General features: G+C 53.5%; 3 protein-coding genes across 15 annotated transcripts in view; 1 reads left to right on the top strand and 2 right to left on the bottom strand.

Moving 5' to 3' along the window:
- Positions 1-9172: 9172 nt before the first annotated feature.
- Positions 9173-15084, top strand: LOC134549663 (collagen alpha-1(II) chain-like). 2 transcript variants are annotated; one of them, XM_063395487.1, is made up of 2 exons: positions 9173-9900; positions 10764-15084. In XM_063395487.1, the coding sequence occupies exon 2, from the start codon at positions 13442-13444 to the stop codon at positions 14360-14362; it is 921 nt and encodes a 306-aa protein (XP_063251557.1). In that variant the 5' UTR covers positions 9173-9900; positions 10764-13441; the 3' UTR covers positions 14363-15084. The 2 variants fall into 2 exon arrangements, with proteins under 2 accessions (XP_063251557.1, XP_063251556.1); XM_063395486.1 differs by having other exon boundaries at positions 10540-15084.
- Positions 15085-15223: 139 nt separating this feature from the next.
- Positions 15224-17236, bottom strand: REP15 (RAB15 effector protein). Its single transcript, XM_063395488.1, has one exon. The coding sequence runs from the start codon at positions 17058-17060 to the stop codon at positions 16320-16322; it is 741 nt and encodes a 246-aa protein (XP_063251558.1). The 5' UTR covers positions 17061-17236; the 3' UTR covers positions 15224-16319.
- A 616-nt stretch (positions 17237-17852) lies between these two features.
- Positions 17853-25809, bottom strand: part of PPFIBP1 (PPFIA binding protein 1) — a 101852-nt gene continuing 93895 nt past the window's right edge. For all 12 annotated transcript variants that reach the window (XM_063395473.1, XM_063395478.1, XM_063395477.1 and 9 more), the window contains 7 exons: positions 25720-25808; positions 23840-23962; positions 22951-23076; positions 21949-22137; positions 21242-21421; positions 20556-20621; positions 17853-20160 (listed from right to left, as the gene is read on the bottom strand). In XM_063395473.1, the coding sequence (XP_063251543.1) occupies positions 20074-20160; positions 20556-20621; positions 21242-21421; positions 21949-22137; positions 22951-23076; positions 23840-23962; positions 25720-25808 (860 nt within the window). In that variant the 3' untranslated portion in view covers positions 17853-20073. The remainder of the gene's footprint in view (positions 20161-20555; positions 20622-21241; positions 21422-21948; positions 22138-22950; positions 23077-23839; positions 23963-25719; position 25809) is intronic.

The following is a 25809-nucleotide window of genomic DNA, read 5'->3' as shown; positions in this document are numbered from 1 at the left end:
GGGCGTGAGGCCAGTGGAACAAAGGGGTTGAGTCCATTTTCTTGGTTGGGTTCTCATGTGCCTTTAGAAGAGATTTGTGAGAAGTTCATTATCCCTGATGGAATCTCTGAAAAAGAGAGGTTGAAGCTTTCTGAAGGGGCCCAAACCTGCCTGTATGTATCCAAATGAAGCCCCAATCTCTGGTTGTGTGTACAGCTGGGATGAGACCTCAGCTGTTGTTACTTGCCAGCTCCCAAGTTGTGTAGCTCAGAGTCTACAGCCCTGAAGGGCCAGGCTGTGGTTAAATAGCCTGAGGTACCAAAGAGCTGCAGTCATTTCCTAGCAGAGAACTTCACTTGGAAGCTGCATTCCAAAATTTTGTGCACATTTATTTTGTTTAATCTCCCACATGGAGGCACCTAAAGAAGCAGGTGTGGGGTGTTCCTAACAAAGGACATCCAAATTAATTGGTGGTAGAGGGCTTAAAATTCAAGTATGAGGGAGATGCCTTTAGGACACTTCCAGTTCCTTAGAATGAATGGAATTTAAATGAAGCATCCAAATCCTGACAAGCTTGTATGACCTTCAAAGCCTATACAAGTGTTTTACAGCCAGGGAGGGAGACAAGAGTCTGGAGTCTCTTCCCTAAAACTACCTGCTGGTTTGTTTGACCAGGCATAGGAATAATTATGTATTCTCTGGGGCTGTCCTTATGGAGAAAGGTTTATTTATGTGCCCTGGGTTTATTCAGTGTATCTGCAGAATGATGGAAACTGATTTCATTGAAATGCCAGGGGTGCAAAATGCTTTCTCCAGTGAGAGCTCAGAGCCAGCCCCATGGGCAGGGGTTTAATGCCCATTTTCTCAATCCCTCGGGGCAGCAGCACTGGAGCACCTCCACCTAGACATGCCCAAGGTGCTGAGTGCTGGCAGGAGGCAAATCCAGGGACTGGACAGAGGGAGTTTGCACTGCTCCTGTAATCCCAGACCTGGGGATTAGCTTTAGAACTCCCAGGAGATGCTGCCTCACTCAAACCCCATTTAAAGCTCAGCGTCCCTCCTGCTCCCTTGGAATTATTGTTGCTTCCATTGCTGCTCTTTCCTAATGCCATTTTGATTCTTATTGTAAATTCCCACTCCATTTCTTCCATAGCCCTTTGCTTCCCACAGGTGGTGCTTTAGGAAAGCCCCTGCAGCCTGGGATGGTCCTTTTGGCTCCAGACACATTCCCAGTCCCCAGCAGCAGCAGGACCTGTGCTGTCCCCAGCAGGTGAGGCAGAGGTGCCTTTCCTTCCTTCTCTTCCTCCCTCCCTGCTGCACTTTGGCTTCTCAAGGGGTCTCTGGGGGTCTGAGGGACAAGTTCTTTGTCATTCCAGGGCAGAATTAGCCCTGGTCCCACTAAGAGCAGGAGGAATCATTTTATCCTTGTTTTTGGATACACATTTTGTGTTTTCTCTCTTTTGCTGACACTGTGTGGTGAAACAGCAGCTCCCAGCCTTGTCAGTGCTGTTCCCTGGAATAGTGTCTATTGTAAAACAATGAATTCTCTGCTGGAATCCCAGTCACAGGCCCCCAGATCAATGCACAGTTTAAGGTCTCACACCCTATCCAGGACAATTTCCCGTCTCTAGACATGGAAAATGCAGGAAAACTCAGACTGGACTGGGGCCAGAATCCAGAAAGGGGGAGTGAAGCAGTGTGCTTGGCCCAGGCTGGGGTTGGCACAGGGGTGTTCCCCACTGGATGACACCTGTGAGGAACAGACCCTTCCCCTCATTTGTCCAAAGTCCGATGCCAAAGAATGGAATAACTCACAAGAAGTGGGGCCTGGAATGAAAATGGTTCTGTTAAAATTAGGCAAAGAATGCAGTAAGAAAAAATGGGCATCCTTTTTATGTATGAATAAGTGTAGGGAAAAAAACAGTTGGAAAAGGGTACTTTTATTTGGTGCCACCTCTCATATTTTATGGATAAAACCCTATAGTGAGCATCAGAACAGAAGTGGGAAAGCCAAGAGCCTTTGCCTTCCACAGTGGACCTAATTTCCATTTTCTCTTCTCTTTCAGGACAGGAAAACTCACTTAACTCATCCCATCTTTGCCAAGAGAATTGGTGTTTGAGCAGCCAAACTCAAGAGGCTCCAGCCTCACTGGTCTGCACTGGAGGGCCCCTGGTCCTGCCTGTGCTGTGGGGTGAGTTCCCAGCTGTCCCCAGAGTGTCCCAAATCCAGAGGGACCTGCCTGGTTTCAGGCTGTCCTTGCCCTGGTCCCTGAAGAACCCAAAGCCTGGGACACAGAGAGAGCCCTGTCCAAAGGGCCTTTGGCTCCTTGTCAGGAATGTGGTGGCAGCCCCGGGAGCAGGTTGGAGATGAGAGCTGGAGCAGTGTTTGAGACTGAGCCAGGTCAGGTCAGTGTTTATCTGGAGAGGTTTGGCCCCACACACTGAGTTTAAGCAGGATCAGGGTGACAAATGCTGCATTTTGTGCATCCTGGGAGTTTCTATCCCTGCTGGAGATTTCCTGCTGGGATGTGGCAGCACAGGGAGCAGAATTAAACCTGCCCCTCCCATGGCATTGCTGGCCTTTGTCTCTCTGTTGTGCCAGGGGAATTTGCTGCTGTCACTGCCACTGCCACCCCACCTGGGGCTGTGTCCTCCTGCAGCCCTTGCCAGCCCTACACACGAGCTCCAGAGGAGCCTCTGTGCCGTGTTGGGAGTGTTTGCTGGGAAGGTGCCTCACCCCTGGGAGGATCCTTTTGTTCCAGAGCAGACAGACAGAGCTTTTGGGTTTGTCAGCTTCAGAGTTTGATGGCAAAAGGCACTGAAAGGGACAAGGACAAGGAGGTTTGTCAGTGGTGCTGTCAGACCCCACCTGACAGTGTGTGCTTTGTGTGTGAGGTTGTTGTGTATTTGCACTGCAGGAAAGGAATGTCCCCTTCCCAGTTCTGCCCAGTAGATCCCAAGGACTTACAGGAATATTTATCCTTTACTTCCCTTTGTGATAACTTAATCTTCACCCTGGCATGAGGATTTCCTTGATTTCTCCTGGAGCAAACCTCATGGCAGAGGCAGTTTGCAAAGGAGCCCAGAGCTGTGTTTGGAGCAGAGAGCGCTGAGAGCTGCACCTGCCTGTGCTGCCCCAGCCTGGCAACATCCACAGGAAACAGCCTGGGCAGATGGGATTAGATGGAGCAGAAGCTCTTCATGGAAGAGGTTTTCTCCTGTGCAGATCAGGCAGGGGGCAGGAAGGGAACTGTGAAATCAGCTGATGTCCCCCAGAAAGCATCACTCCCATCTGCATGAATGACATGACCTGTGCCCACTGCTCATGATTCACCCAGCCAAAACCAAGAGCAAAAGTTGGTTAGGGCTTGAAAACTTGAAATAACTTTGAAACAGAATAAATCACCTTTTCCTTTGTTCTTTCTTTCAGATGCTGGACTTGCCTCTGGACATGTGCTGAGCTCTTGCTGCAGGGAATTGTCAGGCCTTGACGGCTGTGAGTTCATATTCTTCTCACTGGGGAATTGGAAATAATTATTAATTAATTGCAGCAATGTTTTCTGAAACCTTTCCCCTTTTGCACCCTACCATGTGGGACAAGGGCGAAGAGAGTGAGCAGAGGAGCAGCCTCAGGCTGGAGAGGGGCAGGAGAAAGGCCCTGTGAGCAAAGGGACCTCCCTGGTGTCCCCAGGGCACCTGTGGGGAACAGAATGGACACTGTGAGGGCAAGTGGAGGTGAGGGGTGCACAGTGTGGGGCAAAATCTGAGTTCATCTGCAGGGAAATGAGTAGGGGATATTTTGGAGGGAAAAGCTGAGGTGAAGAGTTCACCCAGTTTGGCCCAAGTTGTGTTTGCACAAAGTGGGACCAGAGGTGAAGGTCAGTCCAAAGCCAACCCTACTCAACCTCTAAATCCCAGGATAAATTCCACAAGCTGCCCATTGAGGGACTAAAATACATAAAAATGGAACCAAGAGCACGAAGAAGGTTCCTGGGAATCCCATTACAGTATTGTCATAGCCTTTGGAACAGATCTTTAAGCTTTTTACGACAACATGCATTTCTCTGTTGGGATTATTCACTCCCTGGGCTGTGGGGTTTATTTGGATTTGAGCTCCCTCACAGTGGCCCTGACACTGCTCAGGAGCTGGGAGGAAAAGCAGAGTCAGAGCTCCTGGCAGGGGCAGGGCGTTTTCCCCAGAGCAGACCCAGCTGCTGCCCACCAGCCTGGCCAGGAGGGCTCTGCTTTGGCTCCTCTCTTCTGCAGGGAAAGGCTGTTCCCAGCGGATTGAGGTGAGATTGCAGCAGCCTCATCTCCCGGCGCTTCCCCAGAGCTGATCCGCGCTCCTGCCCGGCCGGGCCAGCCGTGCCCAGGGGAATTTGTCCCGCCAGAGCAGGGGAAGGACACGAGCACTCCCACCCTGGGACTGGCAGTGGCCCTCGGGGGGGAATGCTGGGTGCTGGGATTTGGATCATTCCATACATTTGGCTGCTGAAATTCCCCAGCCCGGGGGCTTTAGCTGACAGGGCAGCACAAAGATTGTTCTCTGTGTGGTGCCCAGATTTAGGGCTCAGTATCAGCTTTGCTAGCTCAGATGAATTACACCCATAGTCCCAAATTCCCTGCTGAATTCCTGCTGGAATAACCTGACAGTGCCTCGTGGAGCATGGATATTCCCATGCAGAGCCACCCCTTTAACCCCAGCTGTGTCAGGAACCAGCACAGGTTCCAGGGAAGCTCAGCGGCATCAGGACAAGGACAGGTTTATATTCCACAGAATTTGCTATTTATACCCCTCATCCCCCAGCCCCACAATGTCCCTGGGGACACTTGACAGAGTTCCCTGGGATTCAGCTGATTTCTCCCTCCCTGAGGTTAGGCTCATGTTGATATTTTAAAGCAGGAGAAGGCGGTGGCCGGACGCGCTCCCGGCCTGTGCTGAGGCAACTTCTGTGCCCAAGGGAGGACATCTCTCCCTGCAGAGGCTGAGGTTATTTCAGAGCCTCAGGAGTGGCCTCTGGAAGTTCTTTTCCCTGAGGAAAGGCATGCACATCCCTGCTTTCAGCACACCTTCAGTGGGACCCACCTGTGAAAGCTTTCCATCATTTCTGTAGTTCCTACTGGCTCCCTGAAAAACTCCAAACTTAATTCAAACAAAATTTCATCTTTCATTTTAAGGCAACTCTGAGGGCATTTGCTTGGGGTTCAATTTCTGTGAGAGAAGATTCCCATGACTTCAATGCTGCTGATGGATGATGTCCCCAGGCTGGAAGGGAGGGGATTTGGGGTGGCTGGGACATCCCTGGGGGTGTGCAGGAGCTCTGGGGGGTCAGCACTGGGAATTGCTGTCTGAGCCCCTCCGCAAGCACACCGTGCCAACATTCCCAGGTAATGGCAGCTGTTCCCTGGGGTAATTTTGGGCTGTGGGTGGGCTCTGTCCAGCTCTGGGTGCCTGTTCAGAGCAGCCCCCGGCTGAGGAGCCGCAGGCAGCCCTTTATCCACGTCCATCCCAGCGCTGCCCAGGAATGCCAGAGCCCTCCCCGGGCTGTGTGTCTGGCACGCTGCTGCCCCGGGCAGGGCACTGCAGGCACAGCTCCTGCCCTGCACATCCCCAGGACAAGAGGGGCTGCTTCCCTCTCTGGGGCTCCCGGCCTCCTCCCACCCCGCATTCCCAGCCAGCTAGGACACACAGAGGGGACACCCAGGAACATTCCTGGCAGTGAGCAGGAGTCACCGAGGGCTCTGGGCCAGGAAAGTGGCCCCAGCCTCAGCAGCTGCTGTGACTTTGGGCTGGGAACACTCACCTGCAGGAAACGCCCCTCTGCAGGGGGAACCAGCCCTGCCACTCTCCAGAAGAACTCTGGTCATGGACCAAGTGAACCCTCAGGACTTGTCCTGCTCATTTCTCCCTGGAAGAGGACATGGAATGAGAACATTTACAGCTGCTGGGTAAATCCTGGAAAGGGCAGGAAACCAGGGTTATTAAAAGAGTCAGGTGCCAGCCAATTCTGCTCTAGAAAGCAGCATTAGCAGGAAAGGAGGAGCTGTATTTGCATAGGAATTCCCTTGCTGTTCGCAGCCATTCCTATCCCAGGCAGGACTTTCCTCATGACCCTGAGATCGGCTCAGGTGCTTGGAGCAGGGTGCTCAGAAGGCCAAGAGTCCGAATTCAATCCCCACATGGGCCAGTCACTTATCACCGCTTGACCTGATGATCCTCGTGGCTCTTTCCAACTCAGAATCTCCTGTGCTCTGGAAATAAAGAGTAAACAGTTTTCACTGCCTTTTTAAACCCACAGGTTTTTCCATTGGGAGACTGTGAGACACAGGGAAAGGGGGAGAGAAGGGACAGCATCAAGTCTCTCCCGGCAGTGTCGGATGGGGCTGGAGCAGGACCGAGCCCCGGTCCCGCCCCGGGCAGAGCCGGAGCAGGAGCGGCACCGCCGGGCTCGGCCCCAGCGCCCGGCCCGGAGCGCTCCAGCCCCGCTCGTTCCGCGGGAGCCCCCGGGGGCGCTCCCCATGCCCGGGGGAGCGGTGCCCTCGGGGGTGCCGGGCCGGGGCCGCTGCCCTGCCCGGGGGATCGGTGCCCTCGGGGGTGCCGGGCCGGGGCCGCTGCCCTGCCCGGTGCGGCGGGGCCGGCCCTGCCCGCAGGGGGCGCTCCGCTCCCGCCGCTCCGTGTCCGCCGGGGGCGCCCCACGGGGCGGGGCCGCGGGCGGCGCTGAGGGAGCGGCGGCCTCGGGGGGTCCCGGGGCCGGCCCGGGCCGTGCCCGCGCCCCGCCCGCTTCAGCCGCGACCCAGCCCCGCCCCGGGGAACCACCGCCCTCCTCCGGCACCGGCACGGCCCCGGCTCCCCGCGGCCACAGCGGGACCGTGCCCGGAGCCCCGGCGGGACCCCTGCCCCGCCCCGGCCGAAGCAGGAGCGGCAGTGCCGCGCCCGTCCCGGAGCGGCTCCTCCTGCCCGGGGCCATCCCGGGCCCCATCCCGGGCCCCGCCCGCCGAGAAAAAGGCGACTCCGCCCGGGAACCCCAGCAGACACCGGCAGGACCCGGAGCCAGATCCCCGGGCTCGGATCCCGGTGCCGGCCCCAGCTCAGCGCCTCGGGCTCCGCACAGCGCTCCGAGCGCCGGTCCCGCCGCGCCCCGGGATGAGCATCCCCTGCCCCGAGCGGGGCGGGCGCGGATCCGCCGGGATTTACGGGCGGGGCCGGCTCAGGTGCGAAGGGCGGGGCCGGCACAGGTGCGAAGGGCGGGGCCGGCACAGGTGCGCGGGGCTCCAGAGCGGCTGCGCGGGGCGGGGCCCAGGGGATTTAAGCCCCGGGAATTGGCCTTGGAGCCATTTGCTCCTCGGCGCTCGGGGCGGGAGGGTGTGGCCGGGCCGGGTTCTATATCTCTTAATATCGCTTTTCTTCTGTCCTTCTGTACTTCTTTTCCTCTATACCTCTCCTTCCTCTTCTCCTTTCCTCCCCTCCCCAACCCCCCTCCTCCCTCTCCCCCCTAGCCCTCCCCTCCCTCCCTCCCGGCCCGGTCCGGTCCCCCCCTACACACCCCAAACCCTCCCCAACCCTCTCCTATTCATCTATTATATCCTCTCCCTATTCCTTCCACCTTTTCTTCCCTGCCTCCGGTTCCTCCCTGCTCTAGTCTCTCCCCACCTGCCTTCAATCCTCTCCCTCCTTCTTCCACTCCTCTTCCCTCCCCACCTGCCTCCTCCTGCCCCCTCTCCATGATACCTTCCCCTCACACCTTCCTCCTCCTTCCCCCCAACCTGCCTTCAATCCTTCCCCTTTTTCCTCCAGCCCGCCTTCCCTCCAGCCCCCTCCTCTGCTGCCCCGCACACTCCGAACCCCCATCTGTCCTCTGTCCTTATTACTCGTCCCCCACCACCTCCTCTGCTCCCTATTCCCGTTCTCCATTCCCCGCTCTCGCGGGGCTCGGGATGCCGGAGAATGAAGCCCGGAGGGCCGGAGCGCGGCGCCCCCGCCCTCGCTGGAGTCCCCACACGGGGCCGGGCCCGCTCGGCGGGTCGCCCCATGCCGGTCAAACACACGGCCCGACACCGCCGGCACTCCGGCTGTCCTCACATCACACTGGGGGTCCCCGGGGGGGCCGGGGGTCAGGGAGGGCCCCTCCTCCGGAGGGTGTCCTGGGGGACGGAGGGGGTTGGGTCGGGGCGGGGTGGGTTAGGGGGGGATCCCCTCCTTAGGAGGGGGTCCCGGGGGTTGGGGGTTAGGGAGGGCCCCCTCCGGAGGAGGGGGTCACTGGGGGGGGTCGGGGTGGACCCCTCCGGAGGGGGGGGGGTCCGGGGAAGGGGCGGGGCGGAGGGGGGACTTTCCCCCTCCAGTGCCCGCCCCCTCTTCCGGACTCCCCTCCTCCGGACGGGGTCGGCCCCGGGCCCCTCCCGGGGATCCCCTCCTCCGGACCGGGGCCCGGGGGGGAGGGGGGCGGGTGGGGTGGAAGCAGAGGGGGTCACGTCACTCTGCTGGGTGAACAGACATAAAAATCGCCAGACAAACGAACGGCCCCTCCCATCCTGCCCACCCCCTCCCTCCCCCCCCCCCCCCTCCCGGGCCCCGGTCCGGAGGAGGGGAGTCCGGAAGAGGGGGCGGGCACTGGAGGGGGGAAGTCCCCCCCCTCCGGAGGGGTCCACCCCGACCTCCCCCCCAGGGATCCCCTCCTCCGGAGGGGGCCCTCCTTCACCCCCACCCCCCGGGACCCTCTCCTAAGGAGGGGATCCCCCCTAACCCACCCAACCCCCTCCGCCCCCCAGGACACCCTCCGGAGGAGGGGCCCTCCCTGACCCCCGGCCCCCCGGGACCCCCAGTGCGATGTGAGGACAGCCGCAGTGCCGGCGGTGTCGGGCCGTGTGTTTGACCGGCATGGGGGGACCCGCCGGGCGGGCCCGGCCCCGTGTGGGGACTCCAGCGAGGGCGGGGGCGCCGGGCTCCGGCCCTCTGGGCTTTATCCTCCGGCACCCCGAGCCCCGCGGCTGCGGGGAACGAGAGGGGAGGACGGGGAGAGAGAAGAGACGGGTGGAGAGTGAGGAGAGGTAGGAAGGGGGTCGGGGTGAGGAGGGAAGAGGGAGAAGGGAAAGGCCAGGTGGGGGGAAGAGGGAGGGTGGACAGAAGAGGGGAGAGGGGAATAGAAGGGGGTAGCGGGGTAGGGACAGGAGAGGAAGGCGTGGGGGGGGGCCGGTTTGGGGGGAGGAGGGAAGGGTTTGGGGCAAGAGGAAAGGAAGAGAAAGAAGGAGAATACGGGAAGAAGGAAGGAGGAATAGAGGAGGGGACAGGAGGGGAGGCCGAAGCCCCCGCGCCTGACCCGCGGAGCCCGCACAGGGAGCTCCGCCCGCACCACGCTCGCAGGGAGCAAAATGGCGGCGGGGCGATTTCCGGGCTTAAATACCCTCGGCCCCGCCCCGCGCAGCCGCCCTGGGGCCCCGCGCACCTGAGCCGGGCCCGCCCCGCGCACCTGAGCCACGGCCCCGGCCCCGCCCCGGCTCCACCCGGACCCGGCTCCTCCCTAGCCCCGTCCCACGGAGCCCCGGCTCCACCCCGGGCTCCACCCTGGGCTCCCCCCGGGCTCCCGCCGAGCCCTGCCCGGGCTGAGGCCGGGACCATCGCTCGCGGCCCCGCCTCTCACACCTGGGCCGAACCGGGGCCGAGACCGGCACCGGGAGTTCGGGTCCGGGTCCTGCCCGTGCCCGCTGGGAGTCCCGGGGCCGGAGGACCGGCGGGGTTGGCGCTGCGGTGCGGACCGGGCTCGCCGCGGGCGGGAGGAGCCGCTCCGGGCCGGGCGCTGGGGCCGAGCCCGGCGCTGCCGCTCCTGCTCCGGCTCTGCCCCGCCGGGGCTCCGGGACCCCCCAGACCCCGCCCGTCCTTGCAGCGCCGGGGGAATTTGGTTTGACTCTTTCATCCAGCATAGGCAGGTAATTGTCATGGAGAAACCCCAAAAATAAAGGATATGGGGTCTGGGCACGGGCAGTGTTCTCATTTAAATTAAAAAAAAAAAAAATTGGGAAAAATAAATCTGTGGAACAGCTCATTTCCAATCCTGGACCGGCCTCTGTGTGATTGGCTGATTCCAGCTGCTCCCACGGGTTTTTCGGCCTGCGGGTCTCTAATGAAATGCCAGTGCTGAGCACGACAGAAAATAATGGGAAAACTCTGGATCAGGCAGTGTCCCAAAGAGCTGGCAGGGCCCAGCATTCCTGGCTGGAATTTGGGGATACCAGCACAGCCCCTCCACAGTGTTCCTGTGTCTCTGGCACTGCCCAGCAGCCCTGCCCAGGGTTTGGGGGTTCCAGCACAGCCCCCCCAGCACATCCCGCTGCTTCCTCAAGTCCCCTTTAACCAGGATCATTATTTGGGGTGGGGGCACCCAAACCCAGGATTGGCTTTAACCAGTTTGGGGCATCTCCCCTCTGCCCTCCTCACTGAATTCCCACTGCCACAACCCAGCCTGAGGCTCAGCTCCCCATCCCCTCCATCTCTGAGGAACTGCACCTGGATTTCCCAATCCAGCGGGGCAGCACTGCTGTTCTCCTCATTGTGTATCTTGCTTGCAGAAACTGCTTAAGAAATAATTCAAAGAAATTCGGAGAATGAAGAGACAATAAGGAAGAGCTGCCAGCTCCAACCAAGGGGTGCTCAAACCCCTTCTCAATGATTTGCTTTAATTAACCAATGCAAATGAACCATACAAAACCACATTGATACAGTTTTATTCTTTAATCAAGTTATAAATGCTGCAGAATATAAAAGAACATTTTTAACCCCAAAACTCTTGTAGGAGTTACACAGGGCAGGGCTGCACTGCACCCCCAAACTGAGAACTGGGAGAATTGGGAGCAAAGACAAATCCAGGCTGAGATTCCCGGAGATCGGTGCAGCTCCTGCCAGCCAGAGCAGTCCCGGTGCGGCCCCACGGGAGCGCTGCCGGGAGGCGCCCGGAGCCGATCGTGCCCAGCCCCGGGGGAGATCCCTGCCCGCAGCTCCGGCCGTGCCCGGCTGTGCCGGGGTCCCCACGCTGGCAGCCTAAAGGGATTTAAAGCTGTGTGGAGGTGGCACTTGGGGACATGGGACAGCGGTGGCCTCAGCAGCACTGGGGAATGGTTGGGCACCGTGACTTCAGAGGGCTCCTCCAACCTGAAGGATTCCATGATTCCAAGGACACCCTGTACATGGCCAGCACACACACACCTGTGCCTGCTGCAAACATCATTTCACTCCTTCTCCTCTGCTTGGCTGCCAAATATTCCCTGGTGACAGGGAACACAGGAGCAGTCCTTGCTGCAGGACAAGCCAGCAGGATTAGATCAAATTCCCTTCAGAAAGAGCCGACAGGATCCAGCCAGTCCTGGAGCTGCTTGGGAAGCTCCCAGTCCCTTCCAATAGCAAGAGAGGGAAATCACCTCGTGCAGAGGGACAATGACAGGAGAGCTGTGGGGAGAGAGCAGCAGAGATGGGAGAGGAACGGCAACACCAGAGCTTTCCAAAGGGAACACCTGCCAAATCAACCTCCAGAACCTGTGCAAAATGTTTTCCAGCTGAGCTGTGGGTCTGTCTACTCCTGTCTTCCACTCACTGACCATGGCCAGGAGCTGCTCTGGATGGAAGGTCCTCTCTGTGTTCATGGATGTTTTCCCTCACTGCCCCCATGGGGTCCATGGGGAGCTAAAGGAGAAGAAAAGGAATGAACAGGGAATAAAGTATCCATAAATAGAGCAGATATGGCCACATGTCTTCACCAAGCTCATACAACAAATAATATCCCAAGTTATTGCAATTAAAATCCCTTTTAGCTGGGAAAGGAAACATTCCTGGTCCTCATTTCTGACACCTTCCTTTTGCACTACCTGTCATGCTGGAGTGCCAGGACAAGGGGGAATGGCTTCCCACTGACACAGGCAGGGATAGATGGGACATTGGGAAGAAATTCTCCCCTGTGAGGGTGGGGAGAAGGTATGCCCAGAGGAGCTGTGGCTGCCCCTGGATCCCTGGCAGTGTCCAGGGCCAGGCTGGACGGGGCTTGCAGCAAGCTGGGATGGTGGAAGGTGTCCCTGCCCATGCAATGGGTGGAGTGGGATGACCTTTTAAGGTCCCTTCCAGCCCAAACCATCCCGGCATTCCTCGGCTCCGGCTTTAGCAGGGCCCTGCCGGGGCCAGCAGCGCCTCCCAGCTCCCCCCACCCGCGGTCTGGAGTTCCCCGCGTTCCCTGCCCGGGGTCCCCTCACGGTGCCCCATTCCAGCCCCTCGTTCCGTGCCCCTCAAAGCCCTGGCCTTGTCACGGCTCCTCACCAAAGCTGCCTCCCCTGCTCTCCCCCTGGGCAGGTCCTGCTGTGCCGGCCCTTTCCGAGCCCCTGCCCTGAGCTGACACCCTTTGCTTTGCCCCAGGGGCCACCCCAGCGATTGTTCCCACTGGAATATCCCCCTGCTCTGGGGGTGGCTGCTGGAAGCTGGCAGGTGCCTCGGGGTTGGGTTTTTGGAAGGATGATTGAGATTTAGCACCTACTGCAAGCACTTGAGGGACTGCACACATTTGTCCAAAAATGCTGATTTGTGCCCAGGCCTGCCTAAACACCCATCATGCAGAATTCCAGGGCCTCTTCCTTCCTTCTCCACAGCCATTCGGTTAAACTGGAACCTCTGGGAGACAGAAGGCTCCCACGGAGAGCTGGAGGTCTGCAGGGAGAGCAGAGTTCATCTGATCGCCCTTGACCTCTGGTTCTTCAGCTCCTCAGCGTAGATCCATCGGAGGCACAGGAGCTGGGGACCCGGAGCAGCGGGAGCCGGGGCTGGCAGGTCTCTGCTCCTCGAGATTGATCCCTGTGTGCAGCTGAGAACAGGCAGGGGATGGACATGGGGCTGCAGGTGGGTGCTGTGGCCCCGCAGGATTTAATCAGCAACTCCAATCGCCTCCTGCTCCTCGGGCTGTCCCGAGGTGCCCTCAGAACCCAGAACAAACACTCAAGGTGGGAGCTACCATCCCACGGATCCCTGCCTTTCGGGGAGCCTGTCTCCAGCTCTGAGAGCAAACGCAGTTTTGTGTCCCTCGTTTGCAGACCCTGAACGATGAAGCTCCGGCTCTGGCGAGCACGAGGAGCCTGGAGCCAGGTTAGCACAGGAGATGGCAAAGGAAACTGTGGGAAACAAGGACACTGCACAGTCCACAGGCAGGAGCAGAGGGAGAAAGGAGCAGGGAGCAAGGGGCTCCTCTCTGAACAGGCATTTAATGCATCCTCTGGCCATTTTCCCAACTGATACCTGCTGTGCTCAAAGATCCGGTGGCCAAAGCAAATCTCCATCCCTGGGTCAATGTCCTCTGACTGAGGGCAGCCCTGCCGATTCCAGCTCTGCTCCTCCCCACCCCACCTGGGCTATCTTCCAGCCATCCATGAGCAGGGGTCTCCTGTCCCATTGGTAAGGACAGCACCCAGCCAGGCCCAGCAGCTCTGTGCTTGCAGAGGGATGCATCCAGCTCCGTTTCACACCGGATTGCCCAGCCCTGTGCATCCTCCCGGGAAATGCAGCAGGCCCTGGGATTTGGGCTCCCAGCTGTGCCCAGCCCAGGCTCGCTTTCACCTCGGTCCCTTAGGTTTCTGTCCTCAGCAAATCCTGAACTGCACCCTGGATGACACCCAAGGGTTCCTCCCCCGGCTCCAGAAGGCTACAGAGGCATTCCCACAGCTCAGCCACAGGGAGAAAGAGAGGCAGAGCCAGGAGCAAAGGCCAGCAGGGGCAGTGCAGCAGCCGAACAAACGGGGAGCACGGGGGGGCAGGGATGAACGCGGGGACGCCTCAGCTCCCGGCCCGGCGGGGCCGGATCGGTGCCGCGGCACAGCCCCGGCTCCGGGCACAGCAGCTCGGGAGGGGCAGAGCACACGGAGCCGCCGGCACAGAGGGAGTTTGCCTTTCCCTGAACCCCTCATTCCAGCAGTTCTGGGCTCAACACCCATTCCTGCTGTGCCTTCTGCACGGCGGGCGGATGGAACCTTCCCAAAGGGGACGCTCTCCCCAGCGTGTCCTTCTCGGCCCCTTCTCCGGGCAGGGGCAATGCTGACCCTCCGAGCAGGACCCCGAGCGAGGCCGAGTCCATCCACTGCTCCCAGAAACCAAACGGGCTGTGAACCTCTTGGTGAGAATGGAGGAGTTTCCATCCCATGCAGAGACAGGGCTTTCCCCCTGTATCCCAGCAGCGAGTGCTCAGAGGGAAATTTGAACAGGAAACACTGCCAAGGACAAAGGTGTGAATTCCAGGTTCTTCAGAACCCGGGACAAACACTGTGTCATGTTACTACACACACTGCCCTGGGAATTCACGGGCTGGGGGCTGCACCTTACCTTGGTCCATCAGCATGTGCAGTCACAGAAACCTGGGGATGGCTGTGAGTCACCTGAGCTGGGGCTCCAGCTTGGCTGAGTGGATGAACGTAGTTACATGGTTAAATACTTTTCACTGTAGTTAGCCAGGATCCAGAGCCTCGGCCAATTCCCACCATGGCTGAGAGCCCAGCTCCCAAAATAACACACCAAGCCTATGTAACATCTCTGAGGTACCAGAGCCCTTTGAGAGACACAAATCAAATCAACAACTGCCCCAGTGTGTAACTCTCAAACTCTCTACAGTCAAGGCATTTTGATTTCCCCCTTCCCTTTCTATTGTTGAGAAAGCATGCAATGGAAAAAGAAGTCCAGTTTTCAAGTGAGCCAGCTTTTCTAAAGAACTGGATAGGTGAAGTCATACTAGTTATAATATCCCAATTTAATGCAAAGTTAAAGTTTTCCACAGGTCTTTTATAACCCACTATCAATCCTGCTGCAGTGCTGCTTATTCTGTTAAACAGGCAAAAAAATCCCCCAATCCCCCACAACTATGCAGGTTCTCTATGCAACAACACACCAGAACTGTGTCCCCTGTCCCGCCAAACTCAGCCACACACACAGAACAAAGTGACAGCAGCTCTTTAAAAACAATTCTATCTCAATGAATGTTTCAGGACTGAAAGGTCACCCTTCTCCAAATCCAGCTATGTTTGTGACTCAGCAAAAATGTCACAGCTCTGTTTGTTTTTATTTCAGTTCCCCTTTCAGACTCCCAGCCTCTGCCATGGAATGCTGCAAACACTGGTGGCACTGATGCCTCAGCCTCTTTAGGCTCTTTTTAAAGGCTCTTTAAGAAATAACCCCTGATTCTCAGCTCCCGCAGCTGCCCTCATCTTACAGCTCCAATAGTAAATAGTGAAAGATGAATGTGTTTTCAAAATTATTTTTATTCTGTTAAATGATTGAATTCATACGAAAATTAGAGGCAGATGAGTTTTGCACTGACAAAGCTACTCAAACACCTATAACCAAAGTGAGTTTACCAGTTTGAATATGGATCAGGTCCTGCTTCACTGGTTAACAGTAAAGCAAGTAATTATAATTGTATAACCAACCTAAAAGCTTCACTCAGCCCAGTAAATGCTGAGGGAAATAGAATAAATCAAGCCCATAAATGCCATCAAGCTGCTAAGCTACTGAAAAGAAATTTCAAGTGAAATAATCCTGCCTCCTCCAAATCTGCTCTCTGCTGTGAATGGTCAGGGGTGCCTCTGTTGCTATGGAAAGGTCCCACCCACATCAGGCCTGGTTTTTGTCCCCCTTGCTCGATTTTTCCCAAGTGTTCTTGAGCTTGCCCCTAGCTTCTGCCATACCTTGCCCTGACACAGCCACTCAGCGAGAAAAGCTTTGCAGTTGGCCCCAGCCTTGCCTTTTGTTCACAGCTCCAAGGCCCTGTAGAGCCTGGCACCAATTAGGGGGCAGGTAATTAATAAGTCTTTCTCAGAGCCCATTTCTCAGAGCACTGGGAAGGGCTTTTCCTCCTAATTGAAACCAGCTCACTCCTTCAAATCAGTCATTTTAAGGCCTGGTATTGTCCTTCACACTCAGTGCAACTCTTCTGACCAGCACCAGCACATTTCCATTATTACAGACTCACCCTCCTAGGACAGAAAAAAAAATCTGCCACACAGCAAACAAAGGCTCTGAGTCAAATCCACCAGGACCTCCCCAGAGCTCCGGCTGATAAATCTTCCAGCAGCTCCAGCCAAGACTCAATGTCTGGTGAACAAAATGTTCTGGAAAAATGTCGTGCCTTCTATAAACACATTTTTCTGGCAGGTCTCTCCTGTTGTTTTAAAACCTGGAGAGGCTGACTCAGCCTGCCTTCTGCAGGAGCTAAGGGAACACGATGGGTTGAGGGGAAGGTGGAGGGAATGGAGTGTGGGGAGGAAAGAGAGAGGAGCAGGGCTGAGCCCCACACGGCCCCCAGCGCTGCACGGAGCCACTGCTCCTGCCCAGCTGCTCACACAAAGTTTATGTACACGTTGCCCACGTCCTTCAGCCCGTTTTTGGTGCCCAGGCAATTTTCCAGCATGTCTTTTGTGGGCAGGGAGCTGTCAGTGCTGGTGACAAATTGCCACAGCGCATTCCTGCCCGACAGGCGGCATTTTTGCTGCTCCCTGGCAACGCTGTCCAGCAGGACTCCTCGGATGTCCTTGGGCTTCCCTGGCACGCCGAACATGACGAACAAGCCCAGGCAGTCCCGTCCCACCAGGCGGCAGAACTCGGCCAGCTTCTCAAACCTGCTCATGTTCTGGAAGCACTCGTCGGCCAGCGCGGCCTCCCGGCAGCAATCCTCGGCAGGGCCCTCGCCGTGGGAGAGCTCGGCCGGCTGCAAAGCCTGCACGGCGATCTGGAGCTTGATCTGCTTGTCAGAGCCACACAGAGTCCAGATCCAGTCCACCCCGAACAGGGAGGACTGCTGCTTGGTCATCTTGCTGGTCATGATCTGCTCCTCCACACTCTTTCCCACGCAGAAGCTGATGAAGTTGACCAGGAAGATCTCGCTCAGCGTGTTTGTGGCTGGCTGGAATTTGCTTTGAGGATCCACAAAACCGAGATAATCCTTCAGCCTTTGAGATGCATGGAGCACACCCTGGCTGAAGACTTCACAGATGGCCAGAGTTTCAGCCTTGTTCTCCTGGTTATCCTCCTGAGAGACCTTCTGGCCCATCTTCTCTGCCGCAGGAGGTCGTTTCCACATGCAGACAGCCTCAGGGACAAATCTTATTTTCCAGCTAAGGCTCTGCAGGTGCTGGGCTCAGCCAGACCTATTCAGGTGCACATGGACACCTGCAGCCTTCCTGGTGGAGATGACGGCAGAGCTGAGCTCTGTGAGCCCGCAGGGCAGCCAGGCTTTCTCCTGGGTGTGTTTCTCCACAGCTGACTGAGCAGGGACCAGCCCAACAGGCCCCGTCGCTTTCACACTTACTGAATTCATCTCTGCTTGTTTTCCTTATTGTTAATTCCGGCACCATTTCTTTCCCTGATGTTATCTCACTCCAGTCTGATCTTATCTCCTTGGATCTCCTTTCTAGGACTATTGCACAGAAACCATTTTTTTGGCACAGGGTGTTGCCTGGAGATGAAACCACCTTTTTTCTTTTAATCTCCCAGAGAAGGGAGATTAACACTTGGGACCAGAGAGAGAGTCTCTTTCCAGGCAAGAAGGGACAGAGCAACCTGGGAGGGCTTCCTGTGGAGCACCCACTGAGCAATGATGATGCCACTCCTCACCACACCAAACAACCCACGATGGCTCAAATCTGGATCTGAGAAATAATTAGAAAGTCTTGATGTAGTTGATTTCTTAGCTGTTAGTTGAGCCCTGCTACAGGCACTACTTACAAACAAATTAATGAGTCAACACAAAAATGTGTGATTTTGCCTCTCTTTCGTCCTTTGTTTTTTAAATAGAACAGAACAAGCTTCCTCGGAAAATTAAATGGAAAAAAAAAAGAGGACATGCAAAAAAGGGAACCAGCTCCAGAAACGCTTGGCATTTTCCACAGACTTTATTGGATTTCACATGGCAATACACAGCAGTTATGTTTGCCCTCTCCAAACCAATTAAACACCCCGATGGTATTGACAGTGTGCACATATGCACGTCAGAACCTCCTGACTTCACCACCTCTCTCATGTCCCCACCCCATAAGAGAACCAGGCTCAGCTCTGAGGGGATGACCTGGCTGCCAGGAAAGGGTTGTTTGGAGCAGAATGCTGCTTAAATAAATGATCGCTGCCCTCACTGATAACACTCCAGAGAAACTGGAGAGTGTTTGTGGCTATTTCAGCACACACTGTTGTGTCACTAGCTCCCTTCCCCCCCTGTGAATACCCAGTCCTGTCCAGTAGCCAGTGAGAGCCATCCAGAGGAACACTTCTGTTTGGAAGCCTGCACCACATTTCCCAGTGTTTCCACAGGGTTTACGTTCAACTTCCATGTAAATAATAACAATATTGCAGAGTATTCACAGAAAGGGAAGCCTGAATCCACATCCCAAGCATCTGCACCCTAAACCTGCCCACATTAAATTTTGCATCTTGGTACATCAATAATCACCTACACTGCACAACTTTCAAAGGTCCGGGTTAGCTTACATCATTCTAATGCTGGAATATTCCTCTGACCTGAGGGGAGTTCCCTGCAAATCCTGGGAAGAACCTGTCTTCCTTTCCTAGTGTTGTTAACAGTGTTTTAGAAACACCCCCAAAGCCAGCACAAACCCCAAATCCCCTGCACGACACCAGGAATGGTCTCACTTCCAGCAAGGAGAGCGACAAAACGAGTGACAAACGCTTGGCAAAGCAACACCACCGCAAGGAACAATTCCAGCTGGACTTTTGTTTGCCTTTACAGAGCAAAGCAGCTTCATGCCATTGTGCTAAAATACATGCAACGTTCAACACCATACAAATGACCACTGGAATAAAAAGTTACTTTTGTTTGTTTGCTTTTGGCTAGGACACTTCACAGTACTGGAAGTCTGACACAAGATTCCCACTGGCTAGTCAGGAATTTTAAAACCTGATGATCCTCAAGAGCAGAGGAGCTGTCCTTTGAGAAGGTAAAATGATGAACAACACATTTGATATCTGAATTTTGGAGGAAAAGTCCCACCTTAGGCTTAATAATATGAAATAATATATTTCCTATACATTTCTCTATATAACTTTAATTTTTTGCAACTACACCATCTTCACGTTAGTCACAGCACAGAAACATCCCTTCCATATGCAGGGAGTACTCTCAACTTTAAGGAATTTTTTTAAGTCATGAAGTGTTAATAACCTTGTTGAATGCACTAATTACTGCTGCTGGGGACAAGAAAGAAGACATTTTAAAATGTGCAGTTTCTGGATCAGTCACTGCTAGAAGAAACATGCTTTAGAATTGTTTCATCTCAAATGGAAGATCATTAAACTGTGCACTCAGTAAAAAGCAACGAAAGCAAACAGTTCCAAAGGTCAGCCTGCCTTTCCCAGTAACCAGCTGGTTTGCAAACTGGCATATTTTTTTTACAACCTTCCCCCTCTCCCTCACACACCTTCCACTTTCCATCGCTCTATCTCACAAAATTTAAATTTTTGCTTTTATATGTACTTCATATACTTATTTTTTCTTCTTCTTCTTTTTTTTTTTTTTTTTTATAAAACAGTATAAAAATAGGAGCAACAGTCAAGAGCTACCGGGGACCTTACACAGGGCACGGCTCTCTAAAATCCTACACTGGAAAGGGCTGAACTGGTGTTTGTGCCAAAGAAAAGCACTTAGAAAAGAGCAGTAACTTCTATTTTTCAGCTGAGAGTGCAAAGAGAGCTGACACGCAGTATCTACAGATGCAACAGTTTTACCTAACATCTTCTGATCTTTTCAAACAGTATAAAGGATTATCTGAGGCCATGAACAAGCAAAAGGAGCACTATCATACCACATCAATTTCAATGCAACACTCTGAAACATATCACCAGTTTGTACATTAAATAGAGTTACAACGATTACCATTCACCAGTGTCTGGGTGGTTTTTATGGCAACTTAAGTAGGCACCTTGTTTTTTCTCCTCTTCTCTTTAAAATTCTCCACCCCTCAGTGTTACTTCTAACAAACAGAAGCAAGAGCAATGTAAAGTACATGATCTGCTGCCTGTCACGTGGAACAGGGATGTCCTTGCGCGCAGGAGAGCGAGCCTTTGTCAGTGCCTGGTGGTGACTGTCACACGTTGGAGTCCTCATCTGTTATACTGGTGCTAGGAGAGCGAGTGGCAAAGTCTTTGAACATTTCATCTTCCTTCAGCATGTGCTGGAAGGCAAAGGAGGGGAGAGTCAAGGTTTCTCACAACTGGAGTCAGTCACCTGTGCTGTGCTGGGCAGCAGACACTGCCTGCCAGCCTCTGCTTTGTCCTGCTGAGGGAGGTTTTCAGCCACGCTGCTGCAAAACCAGCTCACTGCTGTCTGCTGGCCCCACTGGCTCGGGGCAGCCGCCCAGAAAATGCAGCCTGACTGCCAGCTGGAAACCCACCAATGTGGGCAATGGGGCTGTGTCCCCTGCCCTCCCTGGTGTGTGGGGAGCCAGCACAGGCCCCAAACCTCCCCACCACGATGGGCAGGTACCTTCCTGAACCACTTGGTTTTCTTGTGCCCATACCCATCCCACAGAAGCAGAGACCTGACTGCAGACCCCATTCACAGACTTACTGTCAGGTTGTTGATGCCTTCAGAAAATGCTCCTATTTGCCTCACTGTCCCTTCTGAGTCTTCCATCTAGAAAAAACAGAGAATGAATCATGAATTAATAATACCTTATTTGTATCATAGAGTGGAATCATAGAATGGATTGGGTTGGAAGAGACCTTAAAAATCATCTCAGTCCAATCCCCTGCCATGGGCAGGGACACCTTCCACCATCCCAGCTTGCTCAGAGCCACATCCAGCCTGGCATTGGACACTGCCAGGGATGGGGCAGCCACAGCTGCTCTGGGCACCCTGTGCCAGGGCTCCCCACCCTCACAGGGAACAACGTTTTTCTAATATTCTAAACCTTCTAAGATCTAAACTCACTCTGTGTCAGTGTGAAGCCATTCCCCCTTGTCTGGCTACGACAGAGCAACAATTAAGTGCAGCACTCAATTTACTCATTACACCTTAGATGTTCAGACCTAGAGAGAAGCGTGGCATGTCAGGAGAGGAGAGTTACTCAAAGCAGGTCCTGCCTGCAGCTCCAACCTCCTTGGGAGCAGACCCTTTTGTCACTAATGCTGTGTGACAGCAAGAAATCAGGGCCTTCACAGGCCAAAGCAAAAGGAGGACTTCACTAGGCAATGGAAGGTTTTCCCACCAAAACCTGACAGCTCAAGGACTCAGAATCATTCAAACTGACTTACCTGCTCCAGCCTGTCCAAATCATCATCATCGTATACTCGGATATCCAGGCCAGGCTTAAAGCCCTTCTTTGATCCGCTGCCAGATGCCCGTCCCAGCTCCATAGGACACACATACTCCTCCACATCGTCCTGCTTCTTCTTCCTCAGGCTCCCAAAATTGCTGAAGGTAAGTTTCTTTGGCTTAAAAGTGAAGAGAAATTTGCCAAGGAGTTAGAGAATCAGCGAAGAATTAACAGGCCTACTTGTGCCCTCTTGTGTTTCCATGACGAAGGGTCAAAACCCCAGTGCCCTCCTACACAGCTCTTCAGAATTTCATGACAGTGGCATCTGAAAGGACAATGTGTGCCCTCATTCTACCACTGTTAAGACACCACCATTTAACAGATCCTAAATGAGGTCAAAAACTCCACATTAAATCATGAGTCTGTGAAGAGTTAGGGACAGTCTCCCTCCCAAACATCTCTCAGTACAGACAGAAGGACAACACGAGTGCTACCTCTTGTCTGTGCATGTCAGAGAGGCTGAGAAGTGGCCTGTTCATGGCAGACATCAGTGTCCCAGATCTGCCAGTCCTGCTTTCATGCTTCTTTCTTTAGGAACGAATCCCTTTGCTCAGACCTTACTGAAGCGCCCTCCCAGCATGGATAAAACCAGAGATCCAAATGCCTCCCTGGAACCTCCCACCCCTCCCAGAACAAGTGGCCTACCTTGACTTTGGCAGTGGCTGTCAGCAGGACGTAGTCTGGGGACTCCATGGCTTCACGCTTCTGCTGCTGGGCCTCCTGCCCCACCAGGAGGTTGAAATGAGTGGCCAAGTGCCGCCGCAGCAGCGTCTTGTTGGGTGGGATGTTCAGCAGCTGGGCCATGGTTTCCACATTGAAACGGGGCTCCAAAACCTGGGAATCCAACCACAGAATCCAGCTGAAGCCAGTACTGTCTGATGAGATCTCAAGGACATCCAGGCCTATCTTGGTCACTCCCTAGGGCTGCTTTGGGATTTTTGTTTGTATTTTAGAGGAAATATACAACAAAGAAGGAAGAAAGAGAGTTAACTAGTTAAAGGATTCCTAAAATGCTACTTCCAGGCTTTCCTTCTGGAGTTATAAATAGGAACAAATTGGCAGGTAAGAAGAAATGAACAGATAAATCCACCCTTAACTGAAGTACTGTGTGAAGCCGCCACAGAATGTTTACCCAGCATCATCTTCTAATTCTGGAAAAAGTAGCCAGAGGAATCATGGAAAATAAACAGACACAAAATGTCTGGAGCAGGGATATAACTCCTAATCACCACAACAAACCTCTGCTGGTATAAACTTTTTGTCTGGAGCATGTGATGCTAGAGTAACCAAAACCAATCCTGGTTTGACAGTGTAATCCTGAATTTTACAAAAGTAACAAGCTTCCCTCAAACGAAAACCATATCCAGGTTAGGAAGGCAGAAAGTGGCCATTCAACAGCATGGCAGCACTGTAGGACAGGAGGTGGAGAATGCCAAACCAAAATAGAATTGTGAGGGGCATACAGAGTATTAAACCACACTCCTTCCCCTCAAGACATTCCTATCCTTTAAACCACACGGTAAGAAACTTCTCATTAAGCAGAATAAGCAGAAAAGGCATGTGCAGCAAGGGTAACGTCAGACCATTGACCTAGTGATCCCCAGACACATTTTCCCCATGAACTGGAAGCAGCCCCCCAGGGCTCACCATCAGCCCGCCGTGCACTCCGCTGCCGCGCAGGTTGGGCGCGTACTCGGCCAGGTCCACGGAGCGCAGCCACTCCATCACGCGGTGGTTGGTCCACTGCGCCACCTCGGACGGCGTCACGTTGTTCTGCCAGCAGGAGGGACAGGCAGGTAAGAGACACTGCAAATCAGCTCAACCCCAGCCCCAGTCTTTACTGAGACATACCTCTCCTGCCCTTAAGGAATACAATCTACTCTGCACTTGAGAAAAAAGTCTCTTTCTGGATTGCTGCCTTGGGCAGGGGGCAGGGCTGTGTCAGGTCATTTGATTATTGTGCTGTGCACTAGGGTTAGTTGCCATTTCTAGCAGAAGAGCTGAAAACTCAGCTGGTTCCATGAGCTGCTGTGCTGTTCGTGGAGATACACACTGTGAATCTACATCCAAGAGTCTGGGTTGTTTTGTCATCCATTGCCCTATCCAGCACTCACTGCTTCCAAAACACAATGATGGCAGTCTCCTGCCTGGTAACAAGGCCAAGCTCCTTTAACACAGAAAATTTTGACACAGCCATCAGTTTTCCGGAGAGTTGCACAAGACTCAAACACTGCAGTGCTCTGAGTTGGAGATGATCTGCACTCCAGACAGCACATCAGAGACTGGGCCAGAACAGCCAGCTGGTGGCTTGGAGGAGAAGCAGGGACTTGGAAAGGGGGACATGAGTTTGGGGTCATGGCACATAGAGGAAAGAAAGTGATGTCAGAGCTTGAGGTTGAAAGAACAACATGAGAAACAGGAAACTAAAAATGAAGCAGAACAAGGAGACAGGAGGACAGAGCAGAGCAGGAAGAATCAAACACCAGGGATAAGACCCTAGAGGATTCCTCTTCACAGCTTTCTTGCAAAGCAGTACCTCATCAGACGGCCTCCTGCGCAGGCAGTTGGGCTCAAAGTTGTTTATCCTCAAAACCTGAATGGCTCTTTTGATGCTGAGGTGGTGAAGGACACTGATGACCTTCAAGGACAGCAGGTCATCCTGTCAAAGAGCAAGAGGGAGTCAAACACAGACATGCTTTTTCATGGGACCAACATCCTCCTGGAGGGGCTGCTTTAGACCCTGGCTTAAAAGGCACATCTGACACATCTGGGTGAAGATTTTAATGTGAGACAGGTGATTCATACCAAACCATCAGTCCCAAAATAAAAACTTCTTGTGTTGCACTAGACTAGCTCCTGGGAGATGTTTTTCATACAGGGTACAGAGCTCAGCACAGGAAACATGGGAAAAAGGGTGAAGTGACACATCCTCAGTGACAGGGTAAGAGCCAACAGGACAGCACCAACGCACTACACTAGACTCACCTGGCATTTAATCCTGCCAGAAGTTTTAATACCTCAAATATCCAGCTAGAAGTTTAACTGAAAACAATAAATTACCCTGAAAATTGGGACATTCTCTATGATTAGAATAAAAAGAAAAAATGGAGGCAAGAAGAAAAGTGTCTCAAAGTCCAAGTGCATTTTGGCTAACTTAAATAAGTTTATGCACCCTTGCTCCAGGGTTAGCCTCGCTTAGTCTTTCAGTTTTACTTATGTCATGAGCATTGGAATCTATTTTGTCAGATATTTAAGACAAGATTCTTTGCTTACCCAAACATTCTAGTGTGTTCAGCTAACTTTGTGATGAATCTGACAGCAGGTTACTATGTCATGGTTTGCTATTTCATTTATTATAAAGTAATAAATGTTCATTATTATTTATTTTGAGTCGGAGTAACTTCAAAAGATCGTAACAAATATTAGTTTAATACTTTGCATATTTTGTTGGTTATTTACAGCAAATCTGTTGTCATAATTTGATGGTTAAACTTGCTCTAAAAATATCCCCAGTGATCTACAATTAAAGGGCAGTGACAATGGTAGTAAAGTCTCCCAACACAACATCAAACTGAATGGAGGCTGCTGGCATCACATCTCCCAGGGCTAAGAAGGAGAAGAAACAATCTTATAATAAATAAAATTGCAAACCATGACATAAAACCTATGCAAAACACATGCAAATGTGGCATGAAAAGGTAACTCATGGTTCATAAAAGAGCAGGGCTGTGATTGATTTCTTTTTTGTTGTACAGAAAGAATTAATATTAGCAATGTTCAATTTGCATTTGTGTCCCCAGAGAAGGAAGGTCTTATCTCACCTGAGCCCTTACACAAAGGAAATCTGACTGGCAGTGAAGTGGGGAGTGGAGAGGTGATGCCTGTGCAAAGCACTTTGAAATGCAAAAGCTGTTAAGTGCAACCTGCTTTCAAGCAAGCTGGCTCTTAGAACTGCAATTTTCTTCAAAGGAAATTGCTTGGGTTTTCTTCACCTAAGCATCCAAGAAAGTAAGTGAGCTGACAGAATGCTTGCTCACTGAAGAAAAGGATTCCATCTGCTTCTATTAATTAATAACTACATGAACAGCAAAAGCATGAATGGCAACCACAGCATTTGCACACCTTTCCAAGGGGTACAAGCCCTGCCTGAGCACACGGGTGTGACACACAACTGTTAAGCTCAGCATTGCCCATTTCTCATGCACAACTCCAAATTCTTGCTTACTGTGTTTGCTCTTCCGCCTGAATCTAGTAGCTCTGAAGATGGAAAGAGCTTAGGAAATGCTTGCAGGTGAGCAGTAGTATCTGATTACCACAGGTTACAGCTACTGGCATTAACACAGGACACTCACTTTGAACACTGAGAAGCCAAGAACATGGAAAGGATGTCAGGAAAGGAAGAAACCATTTACTCACCACACTCATGTAATGGAGCATGCGGCCATCCACCTTCCCCTCATCAAACTGGGTCTTGTACTGGGGCAGGCCAATGTCATCCAGCCACCC

The sequence above is a fragment of the Prinia subflava genome, chromosome 4, assembly GCF_021018805.1.
Source record: "Prinia subflava isolate CZ2003 ecotype Zambia chromosome 4, Cam_Psub_1.2, whole genome shotgun sequence".
In the NCBI taxonomy this organism is placed as follows: domain Eukaryota; kingdom Metazoa; phylum Chordata; class Aves; order Passeriformes; family Cisticolidae; genus Prinia; species Prinia subflava.
Note: the sequence above shows the minus strand (reverse complement) of the source record. Positions and strands in the feature narration are given on the sequence as shown.